At 43.4% G+C, this 24282-nt stretch overlaps 1 protein-coding gene across 1 annotated transcript; it reads left to right on the forward strand.

Moving 5' to 3' along the window:
- Positions 1-6375: 6375 nt before the first annotated feature.
- Positions 6376-24082, forward strand: si:ch211-153b23.4 (uncharacterized protein LOC335392 homolog). The gene is made up of 9 exons (XM_067996999.1): positions 6376-6562; positions 6665-6769; positions 10375-12057; positions 14426-14525; positions 15194-15342; positions 15762-15874; positions 16958-17047; positions 17149-17271; positions 19705-24082. The coding sequence occupies exons 1-9, from the start codon at positions 6496-6498 to the stop codon at positions 19873-19875; spliced, it is 2601 nt and encodes an 866-aa protein (XP_067853100.1). The 5' UTR covers positions 6376-6495; the 3' UTR covers positions 19876-24082.
- Positions 24083-24282: the final 200 nt, after the last annotated feature.

Below are 24282 nucleotides of genomic sequence, written 5' to 3' on the forward strand. Positions count from 1 at the left end.
ACACAAAAGAGCCCTGCAAATACACCTACACCCACTCTGCAGTGACACAATGGGTGGCATCAGGTGTGGGTCTTCATAGTGATCCTCAGGAAAGGGCATTATTGCACAAACCAGACAAGATTCGCAAAGACGTGGCAGTAGTGGTGCCAATATAATATGTAATGTGAGTTGGTCAGAAATTCAATATAAGTAAAAACCATGACAAACCCTCAAACACCCTTGTGCATCCCCTTCATGCTCACGACACGTTTGCCTTACGCTGCCTACTGCACATATGTGATGCATGCCCTGTGGCTGCAGCACAGGTAGTGGCAGGTTGAGTGAGGCTGACCATGAAAGAGATGCATGAGAGGGTGAGTATGAGATAGAGCCATGAGATTGTATGAGGATTGGGTTGAGTGGTAGTGGCGGGATGAGTACTGGCGAGGTGAGTAAGTGCAGGTAAGATGAGGATGAGGTTTGAGTGGGTGTGAGGGGTGATGTGACAGAGTAGTGTTGGCAGTGCAGAAGGAGATGTGGGGTGGGGGCGGTGATGTGGCAGATGGAGTGTAGGGGAATGAGTAAGTGTACTCACTTTGGCTGACCTACTTAGGTCATTGCAGCGCCTCCTGCACTTTATGCAGGTGGGCGATATGTTGGTGGTGCAGGTGACCTCCTCTGCCACCTTGAGCCAGGCCTTCTTGGTGGCAGAGGCAGGCCGCTTCCTCCCACCCGCCGGGTGGAAGATCTCTGTCCTCCCCCTCCTCCTCACCCCATCCAATTAAAACTGGAGTGAGGCATCATTAAACTTGGGAGCAGCCTTCCCCCTGGGCTGCTCCATGCTGTAATTTTTCCTATTTCTTGCAGCATCTGTCAGTGGAGGACTGCCCCTTTAAATAGAGCTCCTCCAGCTGACAGAGCTTACTGCGCATGCGCAGTCCGCCCGACGTGCAGCTCAGCAGTGGGGAACCCGGAAGACCAGGTAAGCGATCCCCCCGCTGCCCTCCTAATATTGAGCCCTATGTGTATGAAATGGGAAGATGTCCATTAGTCTAGCGCTACCATCCCTCACCTTGATTACCATAATTTTAAAAAACACAGGATATATATCTGACCTACTGAGAGAAACACCACAGGAGATATTGCAGCATGACAGAAGGAATGAATGGTTTTTAAAAATGTTCCTCAGCTCTACCTTTTCTTCTGTGTATAAATTTATTTTTACCGTTATATATTCCAAGGTAAGCTTGCAAAAGGAGTGTAGATGACTAAATGTCCAAGTTTACTGGCTATTTATTTATTCTAAACAGTATAAGTGCATTTATATAAAATATCAATGGGACTTCTCTCATTGTCTCAGTGAGCTTGTCCATTGAGTGGCTAAATAAGGGTTCTCACTCCTGATTGTTATTCATCAACACCTGCAATGATGGACCTTGGTGGAACAGAATTGGACTCAGCTGTGATGCCCCAATGGTTGAATAGTCTGCAAGGCACTCACCCAAATCCTGGCCATTTAAATGAGGTACCAGAAGATGATCAGCATCCATGAAATCATACTTCAGTAAGAGTCAACGTCTTCAGGAGAGGGCAGGGACAAAACTGGTGAACAAAATCTTAAATGGCTTGTTGACTATGATCGATGTACGGCAGATGTATAATCTTCAATAATGAACTTATTGCGCATGTTTCACACAAAGCATATCCTCTCCCCCTTTTAGTTTTAATTGACTTTATAAAAGCAGGTTGTCTTTAACCAAAGGGAAATGCTTCATTTGCTCCTCAATTCTGTTGGGTGCTTGAGATACCTAGTTAGAAAATAGAGCAAGTCTCATTACTTACTGTATTACCTAGTGACTTTAATATGCAACCAATGCCTGCCCTACAGCTGTGGTAGCTGGCTCTAGTAAAGCCACCAAGCTGGCTCCAGTAAAGCCAATCCCTCTATCCAAGTGGCCATCATTTGGGTGAGAGCCTTGACAGTAAGCATGGAAGACTATTCAATCATTGACGCATCACAGCTGAGTCCATTTCAGTTACCATGTTATATATAGTTGGAGCGCCCCCTGTTGGGAGAGCTGGGTGGGGGGGACACGGATAGCAGTCGGGCGGATACATTTCTTGGGCTGAGCTGGGACACCAAAGAAGAAGCGACAAATATTTTTATCAAGAATAAAAAAAATAGATTTTGTTAATATATAACAACTCATAACATTTATTTATTGTGCTACAGTCTTCCCGTAGGCGACTCAAACACGTACAGCACAAGCAAGTTTTACTATTAAACACTACAGCTCTGCAAATTCGCCAATGCATCGATGTAATACTTGTCCCAGGTAAGCTATTTAACTTATGAGAAGACAGCCATTAATAATTAAAATGGTTGAATGCGCTAACTGGCAGTGTGCCCGAAAAGTCAAACCAGATGTCAAATGGAATAACATAGACCATCTCTCACAAATAGTACTTGTACTATTTAAATTGTAATTGAAATAATTTGAGTTAAATTTTCAACTGGGCCGTACACTTTAGGCATGGGTAAGGTTTAGTGCGGCAGGTATTTGCTCACGTTTATACACAGTTGTCTAATGATGCAGTTACACTGCCGTATGGATGAGAGACGGTTTGGGGTGCTCATCAATGCAAACGTGGCACTATAACTCGGGAGACTGCCCAAAACACTAAAGCGACCCTCCAGTGCGTTGTTGAGTTCGCACACAGTGCAGTACGACTCCAGTCTAAGACTATTGATGATTAATATATTTACAGCTTATATTATTGCTAAACGTTTTAGCAATAATAGCTGGGATAGGGATACGAAACTGGTGGGGGTGTTTTAATGTCTTTTCTAAACCCATCACTGTGCAGTGGGATATCGTGCGAGGAAAATAGGATTAAATTTAGGTTGTTCCTGAGCACACTGGCATCAGCAGCATTTATAATCGGATTATTTCCGTTTTCGGGAAACCTTCAGCTTTAAATTTCACCTACAGTTATAGCATTAGCGCAATTATTCTTTAGAGTCACGGCAGCGGCCATGCCGCTTATGAGTGATTGGCCCTCGCCAGACCAGGAAGACGTGAACTTTATTATTCCAACTATTTTCAAAGAAAAGGGTAAATTTTCAATGTCAGTGTAGTCGTTTCTTCCGCATTGTTGGCCAAAGACGTAATTTTTCCAGTCCGTGTACAATAGTTCTATAATGGAGTTTGATATCAGGTCCCGATTATTTATTAATGATTTAGCTACAGACTGAGAGCGAAGAGATGGGATAGATTTCCCAATGCCCATCGGAAAATCTATCCCAATGTGTGAATCTGGTATTTGCTACCGAACACTTGACATTACTTTTCTACTAGTACAGCGTTCCTTGAAATAATCTCGCTCCTCCCAATACAAGATGGGAATTTAACAAACAAAAGGTGTCTCAATGGAGATTGTACTTTCTGCTCTGCCATAACCCTAATGGTATCATCCTTTCTACTAACACCAGTCCTATTAGTAGACCTGCGCCTTACACGGCTGAAAGATCTCTGATAGCCTGGCGCTACTCAGGGATACGATCGCCTACGTACAGGACAGGGGGGGGTGAACACCTGCCTGAACAGCCTGGACCAGGAGAAGGCCTTTGACAGAATATCCCACATGTACATGATGGACGTGCTCTCCAAAATGGGGTTTGGGGAGGGAATCCGCAATTGGACCCAACTGCTCTACACAAACATCAGTAGCGCAGTTTCAATCAACGGGTGGGAATCAGAAAGCTTTCTGATCAAATCTGGTGTCAGGCAGGGCTGTCCTCTCTTCTCCGTCTTGTTCGTGTGTTGCATCGAACCCTTTGCCGAGTCCATCAGGAGGGATGCGGGCATAAGAGCGGTGATGATCCCAGGCAGCGGAGGCACTCGGGTCAAGGCCTCCCTGTACATGGATGACGTCGCCGTCTTTTGCTCGGATCAGCTCTCGGTCCGCAGATTGATGAGCATCTGCGACCAGTTCGAACTGGCCTCGGGGGCCAGGGTAAATCGTAGCAAGAGCGAGGCCATGTTCTTTGGGAACTGGACCGACCGATCCTTTGTCCCCTTCACCGTCAGGTCGGATTACCTGAAGGTGCTGGGGATTTGGTTCGGGGGGGCCGGGGCGTGCATCAAAAACTGGGAGGAGCGTATTGCCAAGGTGAAGCAGAAACTGGGACTGTGGGACCAACGATCCTTCTCGATTGTGGGCAAAAACCTGGTCATTAGGTGCGAGGTGCTCTCGGTGTTGCTGTACATGGCGCAGGTCTGGCCCATACCTCGCTCCTGCACCGCGACAGTCACCCGAGCCATCTTCCACTTTATCTAGAGATCAAAAATGGACCGTGTCCGCAGGGACACAATGTACAAATCTCCAGAGAAAGGGGGGAAAGGCGTGCCCAACGTGGCCCTCATCCTGATGGCCACCTTTGTGTGTGGCTGCATCAAGCTGTGCGTAGACCCTCAGTACACAAACACAAAGTGTCACTACGTGCTGAGGTTCTACCTGTCCTCGGTGTTGAGAAGGATGGGCCTGGCCACGCTGCCACGGACCGCTCCATCCAGTTGGACCGTTCTGCCCCACCTGTCCTTCGTGGAAAGGTTTGTGCAGAAAAACACCTTTGACCACAAGGCGATCAGCAAGTGGTCCGCACGTAACGTCCTCGAGACCCTGCGGGAAAAGGAGATGGTGGATCCTGTCGGTTGGTTCCCCAAGCAGACTGTCAATGTCATTTGGCAGAATGCCTCATCGCCAGAGCTTTCAAACAAGCACCAAGACCTAGCTTGGCTGGTGGTGAGAAGGGCCCTTCCCGTCAGATCCTTCATGCACTCCCGGACTCTCAGCGCCACCACGCGCTGTCCCAGAGGAGGCTGCGGTGGAGACGAGACCGTCACCCATCTCCTTCTGGAATGTGCCTTTGCAAAGAAGGTCTGGAGAGAGATGCAGTGGTATCTGTCCAGGTTCGTCCCGAGCAGTTCCGTAACACAGGATTCTGTGCTCTACGGGCTGTTCCCGGGGCACACACCGAGACAGACATCAACTGCTGCTGGAAGACCATCAACTCAGTGAAAGACGCCCTTTGGTCTGCCTGAAACTTGCTGGTCTTCCAGTGCAAGGAGCTGTCCTCGACCAAGTGTTGCAGATTGGCACATTCCAAGGTCCAGGACTATGTGCTCAGGGATGCACTGAGGATGGGTGCGGCCGCCGCCAAGGCTCTGTGGGGAAAGGCAACCGTTTAGAGCCTTCCCGCCATTGTATACTGAGGGGCTGCAATCAGGGGAAAAAACCCCTCGGGCAGAATGTAAAATTAAATTGATGTAATGTAACTGTAATGAATCTGTAATGTACCAGTAAAGGATCTGTAACGTACCTGTAATCAATAATCTGTATTGAGTGTCATGAACTGTAATTATGTACAATGTGTTCATTAAACTGTACTTGATGTAACCTGCAAATTGTATAATCTGTATTGTGTATGTTTGGAATGAGATATGATAACTGTATTGTATGTATTGCTGCAAATTTTATGAATAAAGATTATTTTTTGAAAAAAAAAGTTTGCCCTTTTCTCTTAACGGTAACATTATCCTTTCTACCAATACTGAGTTTAATAGGAAAACAGCATTTTTTCGCAGCTCGAATATCTGGTTAATTTCAGATTTCCAACATTCTCCCTTCTTGAGATAAAACCGCAAATGGTGAAAAACTTAAAGAAAACAAAACACAGCCCGTGAGTCAGAATCTAAAAGAGGAAATGTCAACGTTTGGGGCGGAGAGACTCAGTTGCAGGACCTCGCCGATCGGTTAATAGGTTCATTCAAGCATTTTCTGTTTTAGTTCCTGGTTTATATAAAGTGCCGTTTTCACCCACCAACCCTGCCGGTGACTACTCTTACGATAAAGGTTGACGTTTCGGTGTTATCCGAGAAAGTTGCCTTTTCTGCTAGTCCCGACCAGTCCTCTCTCCTGATCATCTTTAAAGCTCCCTCTGAAACAGCATCAGGGTCGATCACCCCACTTATCATTAACATGTTCCCCATGAGATGTCTCGCACCTCAGATCTCTCTCCGTATTTGATGGATTTATTGTTCTATTTAATTATAAAACAGACGCCGGGCTGTCATACTGAATATCTTTTCATTTTAATCATTTTAGCAGCTCTGAAAACAAAAGGATTTTTGTGCCTCAAAAAAACATCCTGTGTGAAAATGACACCGTGTCTGAAAACCCCTGACCTGCTCCTGGGAGGAGAGTGTGGTTTCCTGCCGGATTTGCATATTCAATAGTGAATAACTTGTGACTTCTGAAAAGGAGGAATCCTGGGCGTGGAGAGTCGATATAAAGGACCAGTAAGGCACCTACTGGCTACTGCGGGGATCAGGAAGCTAGTAGTAATAGATTAGACAGGCGGCCTTCCTTAATATTGAAGAGAGTTATCACATTTCACAGAGCCCAGCTTAGACCAGAAGCTTTCAGCAAATCGTTACACTCCCAGACCTTAAGATGCCGCAGGAGCACGAAACCGCCGAGACTCTGCACTATTCCGTAGGGATTCTAGGTATCTGTGCAGGTAAACGCTGAAAACAAATAGCTCTACTTAAGTATTTTCTTCCATTGATTGATAGATTTTTTTTAAAATAATGTCCCCTGTTTATTTCGTTTTGTGTGTCAGGTTCGCTGTTGCTGGCGGTGAATTACTACAGCACAGTTCCGCTGATCCCCAGCTCGGCTCTAGGGGTTTTACTACTTATTGTGGCGGTGCTTCTAGCCTACACTGGTAAGTGACAGCTCAAACGGAATGGTACAAATACTGAAAAAAATCATAGAAGGCAGGATTCGTTACAGTTCGTGGCATTCCAGTCTTTGGAATTGCAGTGTAACTTCTTGCAGTTTTCTGGTTAGCAGATTCTCCAGTGTCCTAACGCCTGTCTGAACAGAGCTTAGGGTGTAGTAATATTATTTGGGACAATTTCGTTGAAAGAGCAATCACACCAGGCATTTCAACTTATTTTGATCTTTTTTTTCGCCAATTTTCTCTCCTTTTCTGAAGGTGTCGGTTCCTGGTGAGATGCCACTAGCCCTCCTTTTCCCTGCCTTCTTCACATGCGAGCTTAAACAATATAAGCAGACTTTTTAACCGAGCAAGCATCACAGCCAAGTCTAACCAAGTTCTCACCAAAATCTACACACGGCACTTTTAAGCAGAGGTCGCTGAATATAGAGCAGGAGCCATGGTTGTTTTCGCCCTCCCTAGCCCAGGGGCTCAATTGTAGTGCCCCAACCTCTACCCCAGGTAAGATCAGCGAACTCAGAACAGAGCCTGTGACCTTCCTAATCTGTGTGACTGATTACAACATCGGGTGGTGCCACCCACAGGGGGCGGCTACACCTGATACTTTTAAGACGCTTAGCTACATGGGTTTACAATTCAAATGGGTATTTGTGTAAGTCAGGAGCAGGGTGGAGCTCCTGAAAACTCAGTTTTCTAATTGATGCAGGTAGATGGGCATAGCACCACTTCAGCCATTTAATTTACATAACTTTAAAACACATTGCGGGAAAAATTGGATAAGGGCCGTTTTTGGGCGGGAGTAGCGCAATGCCCTATTACCCTGCACCCAATGGCCGCTGCGCAGGCAGGACATGACTTCCTTCAGGCCTGAGGACTTACCTGCAATCTGCCTTGGGAATCAGAGAGTTGAACGATGTGAAATGCAATTTGCACTTTCTACCAGCAGAGGGAGCTCCAATCTCTTAAAGGGAGGATGTCTCTTAAAATTTCTTAAAGGTAGATGGTACCTGTTATTTTCTGAAAATAACAGTCTGCTGTCTGCACAGAGTTTGAATGGAGATCAGACATCGCGCACACAAAACACAGATGCAGGTCCCGTCCCTATGTTTACACACTGATGAGTTATGTTAAAACATTGAATAAAGGTTGCGCACCACTAAATCCTACATTCTCCAATCTGCATGCCAGACCTCACCAATCTGCCGATCAGAGTTTGTACCAGGCTTGCGAGAGTCCGTCCACCAAGGTTCTCTGCTGATGCACTAGAGACCTTGGTGCAAGAGGTGGACAGAAGGAGAGGCATCCTACAACCGCGGTGGGGTGGGGTGGGGTCAAGAGGCCCTCCAGACATATATCCAAAAGGCAGTGAGAGGCATTGGGGGATGAAGTCAATGCCAGGCGGACAGCACCATGAACATGGATACAGGGCAGAAGAAGTTCAATGCTTTGATATGAGTGGTCAAGGTGAGTGAGGTCAACTTTCAAGTAGCATCTCCTACCAATTGCACCACTAGCTGCATCCACTGCTCCATGCACTACACCCCCCATCACCCACCTAACAACAAACTCTATCAGTTCTCAACTCTTCCAATCAGATGCTTCCCCTCACCCTTACACATTACCACTGTTGCAAGCCGCCCAGCAACAACTCTCAGGCCACAGACACTGGCAGCTATTCAACCATGACAGGCACAACACCCAGACACACGTCCCGCTTTCTTGCAGGAGATGCTGGCACATATCAGGAGGCAGCAAATGGCAGTGGCATTTAGCCCCTCGAGCCTGTTTCGCCATTCAATGAGATCATGGTTGACCTGTGACCTAACTCCATCTACCCGCCTTAGCCCCATATCCCTTAATACCCTTGGTTCACAGAAATCTATCAATCTCAGATTTAGAATTCACAATTGAGCTAGCATCAACTGCCATTTGCAGAAGAACGTTCCAAACTTCTCCCACCCTTTGCATGTAGAAGCGTTTCCTAGCCCCGGCTCTAAATGTTAGGCTATGTCCCCGCATCCTAGTATTCAAGCCTAGGAGTCCTCCAAAAACAGTTACAAATGTCTCGGCTGCCATAAGCAATAATCCAGCCACTAACCTGTAAATCCTGCATGGTCCCTTTAAATAGCACTGGTGGGAGTCCTCCTGGCACTCTAAGACACGTTCAGATGGTCGGGGTTAAGACTGTGTGTTGAATTGAGCGTTAAGTCCCAAAATGGTGTCTCACTTTAAATCATCGTTGCACACTGACTGTTTCCATTTTCTCCTTATTTTACATGCAGCCGGTGTTTGTTACCTGCGCCTGCGCTAACTCCTATACCAAGATGGCGTCCAGCACACGTCAAACGCCGAAACAACTGGCCAATTTAGCGCCCATTCTCTCGTAAACGGCTGTAATTGTGTCTTCAGTGGGATAGGGCACCAATCATCACAATTGATGGTATGGAGGGGGCATAGACTTGTTTGTTTTTTTTAAAAAGTCTCCTGATTTAACCACTGAACAGCCTGAACATCAGCTGTTAACATTGTGCTAGCAAGATTTATTTTTTCAGACATCAAACTTCTGACATGAAATTTAAAAATACATTTTTTTTTAAATCCTGTACAGTGAGATCTCAGGCCTATTCATCTAACAATCTCCTCTCTTTCCCACCCCGCAACTGCAAAATTGTATTTAGGATGCTTTGACCTCTTACAAGTGGACTGCTTTGCCCTTAATATTAATCTTAATTTCTAATAAGTCAATCTTGTATTTTTTTTAAAAAAGTTATTTATAGTTGTAATTATAAATGGTAATTGAAGTTTGTTTTGTTTGGAAGATGGCTATTTGGTCTATTCAATGTAGTTTTCTTGTTTTGATGATGTAAGTGTGACTGGGTGAGTGTGTGTATGAACAAGTGTTGGGAAAACTAATCCTAAATGGAATAAAATGCCAATCAGTTGATAGACAAAAACTGCAACAAACCACAAAGGATCACATGCATCATATCAGTGGAGGAAGATAAGAAAGGATAATATCAGATTTAGTGTTGAGTAATGAACCAGAATTAGTTATCAATCTGACAATAAGGGAACATCTTGCATATAGCGACCATAATATGATTGGATTTGATATGGAGTTTGAAAGGCAGAAGGGGAAGTCATAAACCAAGGTTTTAAATTTTAAGTAAGGCAAACTTCGAAGGGGTAAGAAATGAATTGACCACAGTAATCTGGGCTGATCTACTATAGCACTAAAAGGCAATGGCTCTACTCCTGTAATTAAGCAACCATGGTCAACAATTGAGGTAAGAGACAGTATCAAATTCAAAGAAAAGGCTTACACAAATGTAAGAAAAAGTGGAAAGCATGCCGGCTGGGAGAGCTATTAAAATGTAATTAAGAGATACAAAAAGGATATATGAAAAAAATTTTTGCAAGAGGTATGAAAGTTAAGCTTTTATAAATATATTAAGAAAAAGAGAGTGATAAAGGGGAATGTGGGCCCATTAAAGACATATGTGCATGCTTGTGTCCAAGTATGTGTGCATGAATGGGTGTGAAACCTATGCACTCTCCTTTACTATTTTTTTCTGTTTGGTTTTCTGCAGGTATAAGGAAGTGTTCAAGGCATGCTACACTATTTGTGAACCTGTGCCTGACAGTGTCAGCTCTCTGGTGTGGATCCGGCCTTATCCACATCTTGATCGGGGAGAAGGTAGTTCAAGATGATGGGATCAGGAATGCTCTGGTCCCCGGCTATTCAGCTTTCGTCTTGGCACTTGTCATCATCGGGGTGGTGGGGTTAATCCAAAAGGAGTTGATCTTGGCTCTGATTGCTTTTGCTATCTCTCTTGCTACTGCCCATGAAATTGCCACATTATATGATCAATCTTTTGATTATTCCGCAGTAGCTTCAAATTATTTGATTGTGTCCTTTATAGGGCTTTACTTTGGGTTGGGTCGGGCTTCTGCCTTCCTAAGTAAAGGAAAAATCATTTTCCCAGGGACTGGCCTGTCCAAGAAAAAATTCCACCTGAAATCTGTGTCCCAGAATCTCAACACAAATGACACAGTGGTTCTGGGGCACATTACAAATATGCTATCTGCCAGCGTATTAGGTTGCCAGGTTTTGGGTGTAACTTCCAATCTGTTTGTTGGCCAGGTGCCCTGGCTGTGGACAGCAGGTGCCTATCAAATTGTTGTTTGTATTTTGTCTTACAGAGCCATTGACACCCTGACTGCTACATTCTTTGGTTTTACCTCCATATTAACATTTGCAGAGGGCTATGCTTTTCTTTACAGGCTCTGGCAAGATACCCAACCCTTCTCCCCAGTTCCAGTCCCTACTGTTCTTGCTGTCCTTTTTTTCACTTTGGCTCTGTTTATGACTAGTAAAAGCCTTGTTGATGGAATCTATTTGCTTTTTTTTGTTTCCTTTTGTATAGCAGTGGCGGCTCACCCCATTGGCTTCTTTCATGGTGGTGCACAAGGTGTCAGTGTGGCCATATTTGTGGCATCTGCTTGCTTAACTTTCATTTCCCTTTTCAATAGGCTTGGATCCTTTACTATTCCCACAGGAGAGGGGGTCGTGAAGGGTTTACTCACTAGGATGAATACATTAACTCTGAAGTCAGATAAAGACCCCCACAGCCCTTATTTGGGCTACTCCAGATATTCAGATGCTGAGATTCTAGCCCATGCCTGTAATGTTGTGGCTGCCTTTGCCATCACCGCATCAGTCAATGCTTCTGCACCTTTAGCCACGGTGGTCCTGCCCTGGGTAGTCATTCCTGGGGGCGTCCTGCAGATTTTGTGTGGTTCAATCTCTTTCTCTCGGGGTAAAACCCTGGAAAGTTCTGCTTTCATCCTATATGGTCTAATGTGGATAATCTGGGGTTTGACCAGATACGCTGGTCTCTATGGTTCCACTAGGGGGTTTGGTATCTCTGTCGGGATTATTTGCTTCCTGCTTTTTAATTGCTTTGTAGTGATAGGGACCATCTTTCTTAACATAGTGTGGCTTGCCTTCTCTCTCAGCTTTCAGTTGATCCTGATCAGCTTTCTATTGGATGCCATTAATTCAAATCCTTTTGGATATGACATTGGGGTTGCCATCATTTTTGGTTTGGTTAGTTTTTACTGCTTTCTAGCCACCCTCTTCAACCAGAGCTTTGAGAGCCCCCAGTTGCCCATGGGAATTGCCTGGGCGAAGCTGTGTGGGTTTGGGCATGGCAGCTCCATATGCCCTCATTTGCCTTCAAGAAAAACCACCTCAGTCACAAAAATTGCAGGTAAGATTCAGCAGAACACTTAAGAAAAATGTTAAGTACAAACTCTACCAATTCTTTTTTGTGTTCATGAACCATAATATGCTGTGGTAGGGCATCTAACGGCATCTGCCGTTAGTTAGACATGCCCTTGCATGTTTAGGTTTTTAATTTTTTGTGTGGCAAGTTGCTGAAAGTGTGAGCTGATAACATTGCAGCGAGGGAAACAGGGCATCTGGGACCTGAGTGAACAGGGCAACCAACAGTGTATCTCCTTACTCAATCAGATTGAAAGATTGCAAAATTAACAGTGCAAGGACTGAGAAGGAAGTGTAAATTAGAGTGGGTGAATTCAATGTAAAATAAGGTACAGAAAGAGAAATAAAGAGGGAACGAAAAATTGGATTAAGAGACAGAAAGGAAAAGTAAAAAAAATGTAAACATTTAAAATTTTATATTTTTAAAATCTCCAACAATTAAAACCTGAAGGAATGAGACTCCACACTTGTAATAGTTAATTTTCAATGCCAGAGAGGTTGACTGGCAGTAATTAACACTTATCACGGGTACTTAGACTGAAATGGACAAGACTTAACTTTCTGTGGCGAGTTTAGTTCGTACCTACCGCTCAAATACAGAAACGTCACCCCATTCAATGCATTTCAATGGTGAGCCAGTTGGCGAGATGCTTTTTTTGCAAAGCTAATGGCGGAGCAGCGCAACTCAGACAGCAACTTTTGGATATTTTGAGTTTAACCGTGAATCTGCCACTTGCCTGAAGTTGTTGTACTATTTGCACGTAAATAATGGTGAGTGCCATTAGCCTCATTATTTTGACAGCAAATTATGGCCCTATATCTTTAAGGATAGATAGTGAAACCTATGTTAACAAGATTATTTTCTGCATTGAAAGTCCTTAAATTTAACCTCTAAGGCAGGTAGCTGTACTCTGCAAATAACAATTACTTAAACTTAATTACTAGGCTGTTAGTTTAAAACCTGCTTTACTTTTGGTGTGTTTTCTAATCTATTTGAAACGGTTGTGAAATAACAATACACGAACATAAAAATTATTAGGAAGACTAAAAACACCAAAAAGGTATCTAGTTGTCTCTTGAACCTACGTGTACTGCCTACTTCAGTGACTTTCCCTGGTAACTTATTCTACAAGTCTATTAACTTTTATATAAATTATTTGGACATTGATATAAGAGAAATGAAAACTGAGTTTGGTGATGATACCAAATTTGGTGTCTTGGTAAACTGTAGGGAAGGTTACAGAAAAACAGACAGGTTAGCAGAGTGGAAAGGTATGTGGTAGATGTTATTGAGTGCATGGAAATGTGAAGTAGTACATTTTGGGAAAAGAACAGTAAAAGAAAAACACCCTAAATGGTAAGATGCTTTAGAATGGAGGAATAAAGAGGTCTAGGCGTGCAGATATGTAGATCTCTAAAGGAGGGAGGGTAGAAAAGGCCATTAAAAGGCAAATGAGATACTGGGTTTTATACATTGGACATTGAATATAAAAGCAAGGAAGTGATGTTACATTTGTACAAGACATTGATTTAGGCTACGGTTGAATGACTCCATGCAGCTCTGGGCACCCTATTATAGGAAGGATATTAGAGTAATTAAAATGTTACAGTGGAGATTTACTAGAATTGTAAGAATTATAGTTATGAAGAAAAACTTGAAAATTAGGCTTTTCCCACTGAAAAAATGACAGTTCGGGGGCAAATGTAATAGAGGTTTTCAAAATCATAAATGGTTTTGAGACAGGAAATAGTGAAAGGTTGTTTCCATTTGTTGTCAAATTGGTAACCAGGGGACATAGACTCAGGATTATCACTAGCAAAATGAAGAGGGATGTTAGAATTTTCTTTTCCACACAGGGTTGTTGGAACATGAAATTTTGTAGCACAATGTGGCCATAACATTATTTATAAGGTAATTAGATACGGATTTGAAAAGGAAGAATATAAAAGGACATGTGGAAAGGGTAAATCAATAGGGTTAGAGTAGATAGCTCCAGTGGAACAGTTCGCATTAACCCAGGTGTGATGGGCCAATGGGTCTCCATCTGTATTGTAATCTCTGATTCTTTCCATCAACATTTTGCCTGATTTCCAGTCTTTCTCCTAGCTTAATTTTTCACTTGTGCCCCTAGTAGTTAGCGCCTTTCACCATAATGATCAATTTACCAGGATTAATGTTGCCAATTCCCTTCATAACTTTCAGTTAGGACACCTCACGGTCCTCTATTCCCCCCCCCCCCCCCCCCCCCCGCCCCAAAATTTAATCTGAGATAATTGTACTTTGATATGACACTGCTCAATGTTTTCCAGCTTTATGATGGGTTTTCTTTACTTTATAACTTTGTTTTCTGCAGAAATTATGAAAAATGGAGGTGCATGTGGTATTCCAACAGACACCGTGTATGTGTTGGTGGCAGCCTGCAATCGCCCCGATGCTGTGGAAAAGGCTTACAAGTAGGAACTTTTTTGCTTTGGGTGTTATATTTTTGTGGGGGAATACTAGAGATCTTCAGCACTTGAGGTGGAGGGTCATCACAGTAATATATCTTGCAGGACACATTTACTACATTTGGACACTGAAAAGAGCAGTTACCTATCAGGAATGATTTGCTATTCTTATTTATAAAAACTGAGATTAGAAAATTGAACTACAGCAAATATAATACTTGCTTTTTTTTTCAACTTATTGCCAAACCAACATAGTGACATTGCAGCAAATCTCATTTCAATGCTCATTAGGTCAGTGTCAACTTATCCCAAAATTTGAGTTTGGAGCTCCAAGTCATCAAATGAGTGGATTGCACCATATATATAAAGCTTCAATCCATTTGTCGCAGGATGTATGTGCAAAGCAACAATATCCCTCAGATTTAAAAAGTGATCAAAACACCCATAGGAAGCCCAATGTTCCACTTACTTGATTATTCCTATTCAATAAATATTGTGGTATTCATGAGGAATCAAAGATAACCAAGCCAGTCTCCTCCTTAATCTCTACCACTTGTGTGTCAAATGACATACCCCATATAAGTTGCAACATTGATATTTTGAGATTTATAAGAACGGAATAGATGGACACAATATACGTGAGAGATTTTATTTCCTTTTTTTTATATGCACAGCACAAAGAAACAGGCCAAAGAGAGGCCAATGTCTCTATGGATCTCCAATTTAGCACAACTGGAGCCAGCAAAGCATCTGTTGAACCCTCTACTCTGGGACTTCATGCAGACAGTTTGGCCTTCGTCTATCAGTCTTGTCATCCCCAGAGGTAAGATCCCTTTGCTACTTTTAATATTCTCCCATCCTGATTTATTTTTATCCCCATCCTCTGTGTCAAGTGTCATTTTCCAGCACAAATGGCAGATGGACAAACTGTTCTTAGATCTCTCCTAGTGCTGCTCCTCAGCCAGCTTTTTGGAGGTATGAGAGTATGGCCTGGGAGGACTCACTAGCTGCATTTCCTTTCTCAGTTTGGTGAAATGCCTCACCTCTGCTCAAAATTTCCCTGTTTGCCAAAATAAGATCAGGAACATCCCGTGGATGCTCTCACAGACTCAAACCTTATTGTTGGAATCCATATCGTAGGGTGTCAATACTCCATGTTGCAAGAGCAATTTGTTCATGTGTCCAAATCTAAGTTAAATAAATGTGAGAGAATAATTATTAACATGCTATTGTCATTGAAAGGAGAATGGTTGAACTGCTTCGGACTGAAACATGCAGCTAAGTACATAGGAACTCCTCAGAGCATTGCCATTAGGATTCCAGACTGCGCTGTTACTACACATCTCATTGACCAGGTGCGATACTTATCTTTCTAAATAGCTCTCTCCTTATTGAGTGTGTATGCTTTAATTGGTGATTTTTGATATGTTTTATTGCCTTTACTTGATCGCTCAATTCAGTGGCAGCTTTTACAAAATGTCTGTACTTGTTTCAATGGGAAAGGCTCATATCTATGAAGCAATAGCTAGTTCTGGTCACATTAATGTTTAATTTCATGCAGTTATTTTCTAAATATCTCATAATTTGCAGTAAAGTGCTGTATGGTTTGAACTGTGGCAATACTAGGTGAACCTGCAAGGACACTGGGTCCTATTCCATTGTACGTAGCATTTAAGAGGAAATACTAGGCACCTCTGTCAATTACATACAAAATAACGCACATCAGAGCATGATTGTTAAATAGTAGGAAAGATAGTGGATTGAACTAATGTCCTATACAGTGAGGTTGAAGCTTATATTAGTCCTTTCAATCCTGTATGTGTGTGTGTTACAATATATTTATATATCTATCACTACTGCCCCATTTTTCAGTGTGAATAGGATGGCAGTGAAACAAAACTGAGAGAAAAAAAACTTACCACCAAGTTTCTGCCCTTTTGATTTTCGAGCAGGCCTCAATTTTGGCAGCCTGCACTCCTGAAAAGAGCTAGGAGTCCCGTGCATTTATTTTAAATCGGGGTTGCGTGATATATTTAGGACCCTGATGCAATTTTGGGCTTCCATTGGGCAAAACATGTGCTGCGCAAGCCTCAACCATGTGGAAATGAACATAGAGTGGCCAAATCAGTGGCCTTTAAAGAGACTGCTGAGGGCCATTTGGAAAACATGATGGTGAGTTTTTTTACAATTAGTGTGGGTTTGGAGGAGCATGAATTTCATCTAGACTTGATTCAGGCCTCTCCTAACTTCCACACTTTTCAGCAGAAGCCATTACATAATTGAGCAAGACCGTTGCTGATTTTCCTCTCACTTGCCAGGGTGCTGAGGTATTATTGAACCCTTACTGCCTCCCTGGCTGAAATCAGCACCGAACAAGGATTGAGTATGGGACTGGCTTGGTCTGTTATACTAACTAATCTCTTTTTGTACAAGTGCAGGTGGGGCCTATAGCAGTGACATCAGCAAACCCGACAGGAGAAGCAGACACCACTCACCACAATCAAGTCCATGCCAAACTTGGTGACAAGGTAGTGTTTGTTTGCAACATATTCTTTTGACTTCTAAGAATCATTTATGATGTGCAAAATTATAGTTGCTTACACATATAAAATTTTTATTCCTATTACAGGTTGATGGTGTATTGTGTGATGGACCTTCACCTGAGAATATTGCCTCTACAGTTGTGGACTGTACCAAGATAGAGACGGGGACACTGGGTTTCTTTAGAGTTGGTATCGTGCCCAAATCAGAGGTAAGATGTATAACTAATACTTTGAATATGTCACTTTGCTTTGTGTCAGCATGATTCGACTTGACTCCAATTGGATATAGAGACACTTTATTAACTTCACACAATGGTCAACTCATGCAAGTGTCTAAGCAGTAATTAACAGTACAGAACAAGAATTATATTACCCATTCCGTTCTGGGTAGAAAATGCGTCTACTTTTCACGCTTCTTGCTTCTACACTAGCAAATTCTCAGACTCCCCCAGTTATACCCCAAAGGAACGGAACAGCAGCAAAATACATCCAATCAGGTATTTTCCCAAATACTCCATTTAATTTACCCAACACGTACTTGTCCAGGTGAGACAGTGCCTTGTGGCCCCCTTATCTCTCTTAATCCTTAACAAAATGTTCCTCAATCCCTGCAGTTGATGGATCACTCTATAGGCCTTGAAGGTACTGGGAGTACCAGCTAGCTTCAGCATTCCAGAATGTCTGAAGGAGTAGGGGTACCAATATGTCCCTCCTTTAGTTTGCAATAACAAGATTCTCATGGTTATTAGTCATTCTGCAGCTGCAGTAGCTTAATTTAAAAGCAGTCCATGTATGGCACAGTAGTTTCAGATAATGCTTTGACTATATTTAACCCTTTCAAGCCTGGTTCCCCTAAATACCTTCTAACCTATATTTCCTTACATTTGATGTAACACGTTTGTTCTGAAATCAGCTTTAAAGCGGTTGTCTTACCATTAGGGTTCAATTACAAATCTTTAGACTTTTAAAATTAATTACAGATGAGGAAGGCCGTTTGACTCATCTTAGTTTATCCATCCCGAAAGACTCTAAAGTTCACCCCCATTTCATCATCCAATTGATTCTTAAATGCTTCCAGGATTTTCAGCCTCACCACCCTAATCCGTGTATCCATCACTCAGTGTGAAGAACTTCCTGATATCTGTACTAAATTTGTTTTTTACTAGTTTGAATCTGTGTCCTACTCTCATAATTTAGTTTAAAGTAATTTTCCAGATTTACTTGTTCCACAATATTTAGTGTCTTGTACATTTATACATGATCACTTTGCAGATGCCTCCTTTTGAGGTTGAAAAGTACAAGTTTCTCATAGCTCACATCCTTGACATTAGGATCAATCTTGTGGTTCTTCTCTGCACTGTTTCTATTGTTTGAATGCCTCTCGTGTCTGTGGTCCAGAACTGGGCATAGTACGCAATGTGTGATCTGACCAGAGCACCATTCAGTTTGTACTCTACTGATTTGGCTATATTGTTCAACATTCTATTGCTTTGTTGGTTAATGCTTTGCATTGGTTGAACATAATTTAACATTGAATCTGCTAAGACTCGTAGGTCTCTCTCAACTTCATCCTTAGTTATTTCAACACTGTTCAGAGAATGTGCTGCCCATTTTTTTCTCTTGTATGCAGAACTTTATTCTTGTCTGTATTAAATTTCACCTACCATGGTTCTGCCCACTTACATACTTTGTCCAACTCGTTCAGTAATTTCTGACTCTTCCAATTCCACTCAGCCACCTAGTTTGATATCATCTGCAAATTTCACCACTTTGCAATCAGTTTTTGAATCCAAGTATTAATGTAAGTTAGAAACAGTAGTGATCCCAACACTGAGCCCTGGAATACCCAAGTCAGTACCTCTCACCGCACCCCCTCCCCCATCCCCGCCTCCGCATTAGTTTCTACCCTTCAACCAATTTCTTATCTCTTCCCAAGATTTAACCTGAATGTCCACAGCTTTGAGCTTAATAGTCTTTTATGTGGAACTAGCTCAGCAGAGCCACTTGCTCCCCCAGCCCAACTGAATCCCAGGGAACAAGACACAATGAATTGCCACAACTGTTAAATGTGCCATGTTTGCAATGCCAACAAGCTCAGTGTATTCTTTTGCATTTACAATGGCTTCACAACATGTGTGTATATATAAGGGTATTCTTAAAAGTATAATTAATTGTCATTTTCCCCCCCTCCGTTCCTTGAGATGCTTTCTGCTGCTGGGGTACAGTCCAGTGGGTGCTGAGAGCTTGCCCAAGTGGTCATTCTTGATTGCCAACAGACTACTAAGGAGGCCATCACAACCAAACCCAATCCTACTGACATCCACACTGAATAGCAGTCAGGAGTGAGAACCCTGGCTATATTGTTTTCCTTTCTAGGTCAGGGACATTAAGTCTGGTTGTGGCCCCCAAATGCCCATGTCCCATTTCCCCCCCTCCTGCCACACAATTGATATTAGCTGACTCAGCAGAAACCAGGAATCAAACTTCTGGTGTGTAGGCGATGGCATCATATTTACTCGCTAAGCCATCAAAGGAACATTTTAAAATATATATTCTGAGTATAAACTTCCCTTCAGTCCTAGAAGTTTAAACGCTGTGTTTAGTATTTGCCTGTTAATGAGCTATTTACATTTTGATCCAAGGTCTTGCAGTTGTTTGAAGAAGTGCAGAAGAAACATCTAAAGGGCCATACCAATGGTGGATTCAACCAGGATCATTCAGACTTTGGTAGCACACTTCAGCAGCCACAGTCCACAGATACCTATGATAACCCTTCCTTCACAATGGAGGAAGAAGAGGATAAAAAGTTGTAATGTATAGACATTGTAAATAGTCATATTTGTGTTTATAGTTCATTATGCTTTTATAAACTCTAGTACCTGCTGAACAGCCACCTCACAGGTTCCTTTTTCTCTCCCCTTCCTTCTTTCTTGAAGACAGTAAGAGCACCCGACACACTCCAGTACCTCAGCCAAGTGGCCATTCTTAATGAGCCTAGACAGCATGTATGAATAAGCTGTTGAACAAGGGGGACAGGGAAAATACCACAACCTAGCGTGATCCTGTCCTTATCTACCATCAACAAACATGAATATTCCAGCAGGAGTTATTGGATAGCTATCAGGTGCAAGACCTCTGGCTGATTTTCCCTGTCTTAGCACAGGGCTGTTGCAGCTAACTGTAGTGCCCCTGCTGCTCCTCTGGTTGAGGTCAGATAACCCAGGACAAACTGGTGGTTGAACTATAGACATTCGTGGTCTGTGTTGATCAGTATTACTGTAAAGGTGGTACCTGTACCCACGAAGCTATTGGGGAAGCCTGAAGTTCCTTTTCAAACTAAAAGATTTTGATTTTCTGCTCATGGACTATGAATGGGTGATAAATATGGCACATACCTTATACATGATGGTTAATCTATAGAAATCAGGGAGTGTTAGAGTGCATTTAAGGGGTAGTGATGATGTGTTAAACTGAGAGCAGTTTATGCACTCTCTGAATTGCGAGATTATGTTATAGCCTGTTGGTCACTCTAATACAAGTATGTGTAATGTATCTATAATTTGTATTGCTTTAAATCAGAAGTAGTTTTATCATTGTTCACCAGGAATCATGAGGTATGGTGGTACATACAAACAATGAAGTTCAGGAAAAGACCCTTTGGTCCATCCAGCCTGTCCCACTCAATTGTGAGACCTTGTGTATCGTAACATATACACTCCCCACCCCACCCAAAACCACGGGCATCATTTTAGCACCCGCTATCGGGTGCATTCCTGGCGGGGGGGGCTCTAAAAATCGGGGAATCCCGGAGCGGGGTCCGGAGCCCAGCTCCAACCCGCCCACTTCCGGGTTCCCCACTGACGCGCCGACGTGCGCGTGCAGCCCCCGCAAATGGGAATCCCGCAGGCAATTAAAGCCAGCGGGATGCCACTTAAAAGTATTTACTGTGGTATTTCAGGTCATTAACTGACCTGATTAAGTGAATATGTGAGGAGGGGTGGGATTTTATAGACAACTGGGACTGTTTCCCATACTGGGGGAAACACTCCCAGTTGAAATGGACGTGTTGCAGCTATCAGCCTGTGGCAGCTGCAAAGGTCCATTTGACAGGGGGGGGGGGGGGGGGGGGGGGAGACCCTCACTCATTGCAGGAGGCCACTCTGTCACTTGGGACAAAGTTTGGCCTCCACCACCCTCCTCCTGACAATAAAATTCACAAACTTGCACACTCACCCCGGGGTCCAGACACATGTACCTACCTTGCGGACCCCCTCAGATGTACATCTTCCGGATGGGGGCCGCCGTAGCTGCAGTCATGACCTCCTCGGAGGGCGAACAGCATCACCAGCCTCGCCGGCCACGCCGTCCACCTCTGACACGTGGAGCTCCACAACACACTGCTGTGACACATCCACCTGCACAGCAGGAGGGAGGGCAACGGCAGAGAGAGATGCGTCGCAGAGGGCACTACCCTCGCCACAGGGTCTACAGACCGAGGCTCAGCTTCCTGGACCTCTCTGAGCAGCAGTGCACACGGAGGCTCAGAGTCACTCGACACCTACACCACTCTGCAGTGACAGAATGGGTGTCATCAGTTGTGGGTCTTCATTGTGATTCTCAGGAAAGGGCATTATTGCACAAACCAGACAAGATACGCAAAGACGTGGTGCCAATATAATATGTAATGTGAGTTGGTCGGAAATTCAATATAAGGAAAAACCATGACAAACCCTCAAACACCCTTGTGCATCCCCTTCATGCTCACAACACGTTTGCCTTACGCTGCCTACTGCACATATGTGATGCATGCCCTGTGGCTGCAGCACAGGTAGTGGCAGGTTGAGTGAGGCTAACTGTGAAAGAGATGCACGAGAGGGTGAGTATGACATAGAATCTTGAGATTGTATGAGGATTGGGTTGAGTGGTAGTGGCGGGATGAGTACTGGCGAGGTGAGTAAGTGCAGGTAAGATGAGGATGAGGTTTGAGTGGGTGTGAGGGGTGATGTGATAGAGTAGTGTTGGCAGTGCAGAAGGAGATGTGGGGTGGGGGCGGTGATGTAGCAGATGGAATGAGTAAGTGTACTCACTTTGGCTGACCTACTTAGGTCATTGGAGCACCTCCTGCACTGTATGCAGGTGGGCGATATGTTGGTGGTGCAGTTGACCTCCTCTGCCACCTCGAGCCAGGCCTTCCTGGTGGCAGAGGCAGGCCGCTTCCTCCCGCCCACCGGGGGTAATATCTCTGTCCTGCCCCTCCTCCTCACCCCATCTAATGATACCTGGAGTGAGGCATCATTAAACTGGGAGCAGCCTTCCCCCTGGGCTGCTCCATGCTGTAATTTTTCTATTTGTTGCAGCATCTGTCAGTGGAGGACTGCCCCTTTAAATAGAGCTCCTCCAGCTGACAGATCTTACTGCGCATGCGCAGCCCGCCCGACGCGCAGATCAGCAGTGGGGAACCCGGAAGACCAGGTAAGTGGATCCAATTAGGCTGCGATCGCGCGGGGGGCAGACTGATTTCACCGGGCGCGTTGCCCACGCGCCCAATAGACCCCCCCCCCCCCCCCCCCGCCGCGAACCCGCATCCCTGCTAACATCGAGCCCCATGTTTCCTGGGAGAGGCGAAAAACCAGATATAAAAACCCAATTTGGGGGAAAAAATCTGGGAAATTTCTCCCTGACCCCCCTAGGTGATCAAAACTAGTCCAGGAGATCTCTCTGGCCCTGATAATCCTATGCAGTACCTACATTTTTGTAAGAGGTGATCTCCACCCCAGCCAGAAACAGGTCCAGGTCATGCTTGAAGTGAGTATAGCAGCTCTTATGAAGGACCTCAGTGATATAATTTATATGACAGAGAGCGCCGTTTGCTGTTAGAATGTTGTGTAATGTGTTTATATTATAAATGTAGTTCATTGTGTAAAATACAAATTCTACAACAAAATGTTCCTCAGCAATACCACCATGTAAAGCACACTGGAGTGAACAAACTTCTATGCTCTCTCTCTCTCTCTCTCTCACACTTCAAAGTGTCAAAGCTGGAAATTTACAAGCACCTATCAATCTAGAAACTTTCTTCATTGATAACAATTAACTTCTAATTGGCCTCAACAATATTTTGAATTTACAGCCTTAAAAGGGCAAACCAGCTTAAATGCAGCTCCATCTTAGTAGCATGGAATGTGTTACATGGTATAATGCTCCTGTTCTAAAACAGTGCATCATTCAACTAACTAACCACTTGAGAGCTACCTGTATCCTTAAACTTTAAAAGCTGGTTTGGTCTGCTGTAAAGATCCTACATGAAATTAGTTTGATCAGTCTCAGACTAGTAATCTAGTGGTCATAAGCCCACAGGACAAAAGTGCTTCTAATTTGGCAATATCACTCGGAGGCAACAGAATGGTTTGTGAGAAATGGTAGGGGTTGTGCTGAAACATTTTGTTGGCGTAGAGTACAGGCAGATTTACCCTCTCTCTAAATGTGTTGTATCAAAGTTGACTAGGTGTGCTAAAATGGAAGGTGTTCCATTTCCCAATTCTAAAATCCCTCATCTTGATGAGCATTAAATTTATCAGAAAAAAAGTTAGTAATCTACAAGTCCATGTGACATGGGGGAAAAGAAACTTAATTTGAGTTTTTTTGTGGTGAACTCTACTGGAGCCCAAGTACTGAGACAATGGCAATTATCACATGAATCAGATCATGTTTCATTTTGATTTCATTCATAAAATTGGATTTAATGGTCACCGCATTTCAGTCGCAAAGAAGATTCTCAAAGAATTGTAATTTGTTAACAGATATCATATTTCCTGTATTGTCTTTCTCAGTATGGAGCAGTTAAACTATATGAAGAATCCATTACCCTGTGCTGTACCAATGGAAGTAACCACTAGATGATTTTGAGCCTGTTGTATAAAAAAACAAATTAAAATAGGAAAAATGAATAGGTGCAATATTTATTGTACCTTGTCTTGTACGAGCATTTTGTAATAAATACAGATTTTTCTAAACTTATAACTGTGAATTATTGTTATTATATACTTTCTGTCAGTGAAGTAACTGATAGGCATTGTATTACTGAATGAAGAACTGGGTTTTTTGCCCAAGCTATAGTATTTGTTGATGATGCTGAATCTTTACATCTTGATTTCCTCCAAGCCCTACAATGGATCGATGGGTTGTTGTTGGGTGTCCTGATGGTTTCATGGGCACCATCA

The sequence above is a fragment of the Heptranchias perlo genome, chromosome 15 (assembly GCF_035084215.1).
Source record: "Heptranchias perlo isolate sHepPer1 chromosome 15, sHepPer1.hap1, whole genome shotgun sequence".
Classification (NCBI taxonomy): Eukaryota; Metazoa; Chordata; class Chondrichthyes; order Hexanchiformes; family Hexanchidae; genus Heptranchias; species Heptranchias perlo.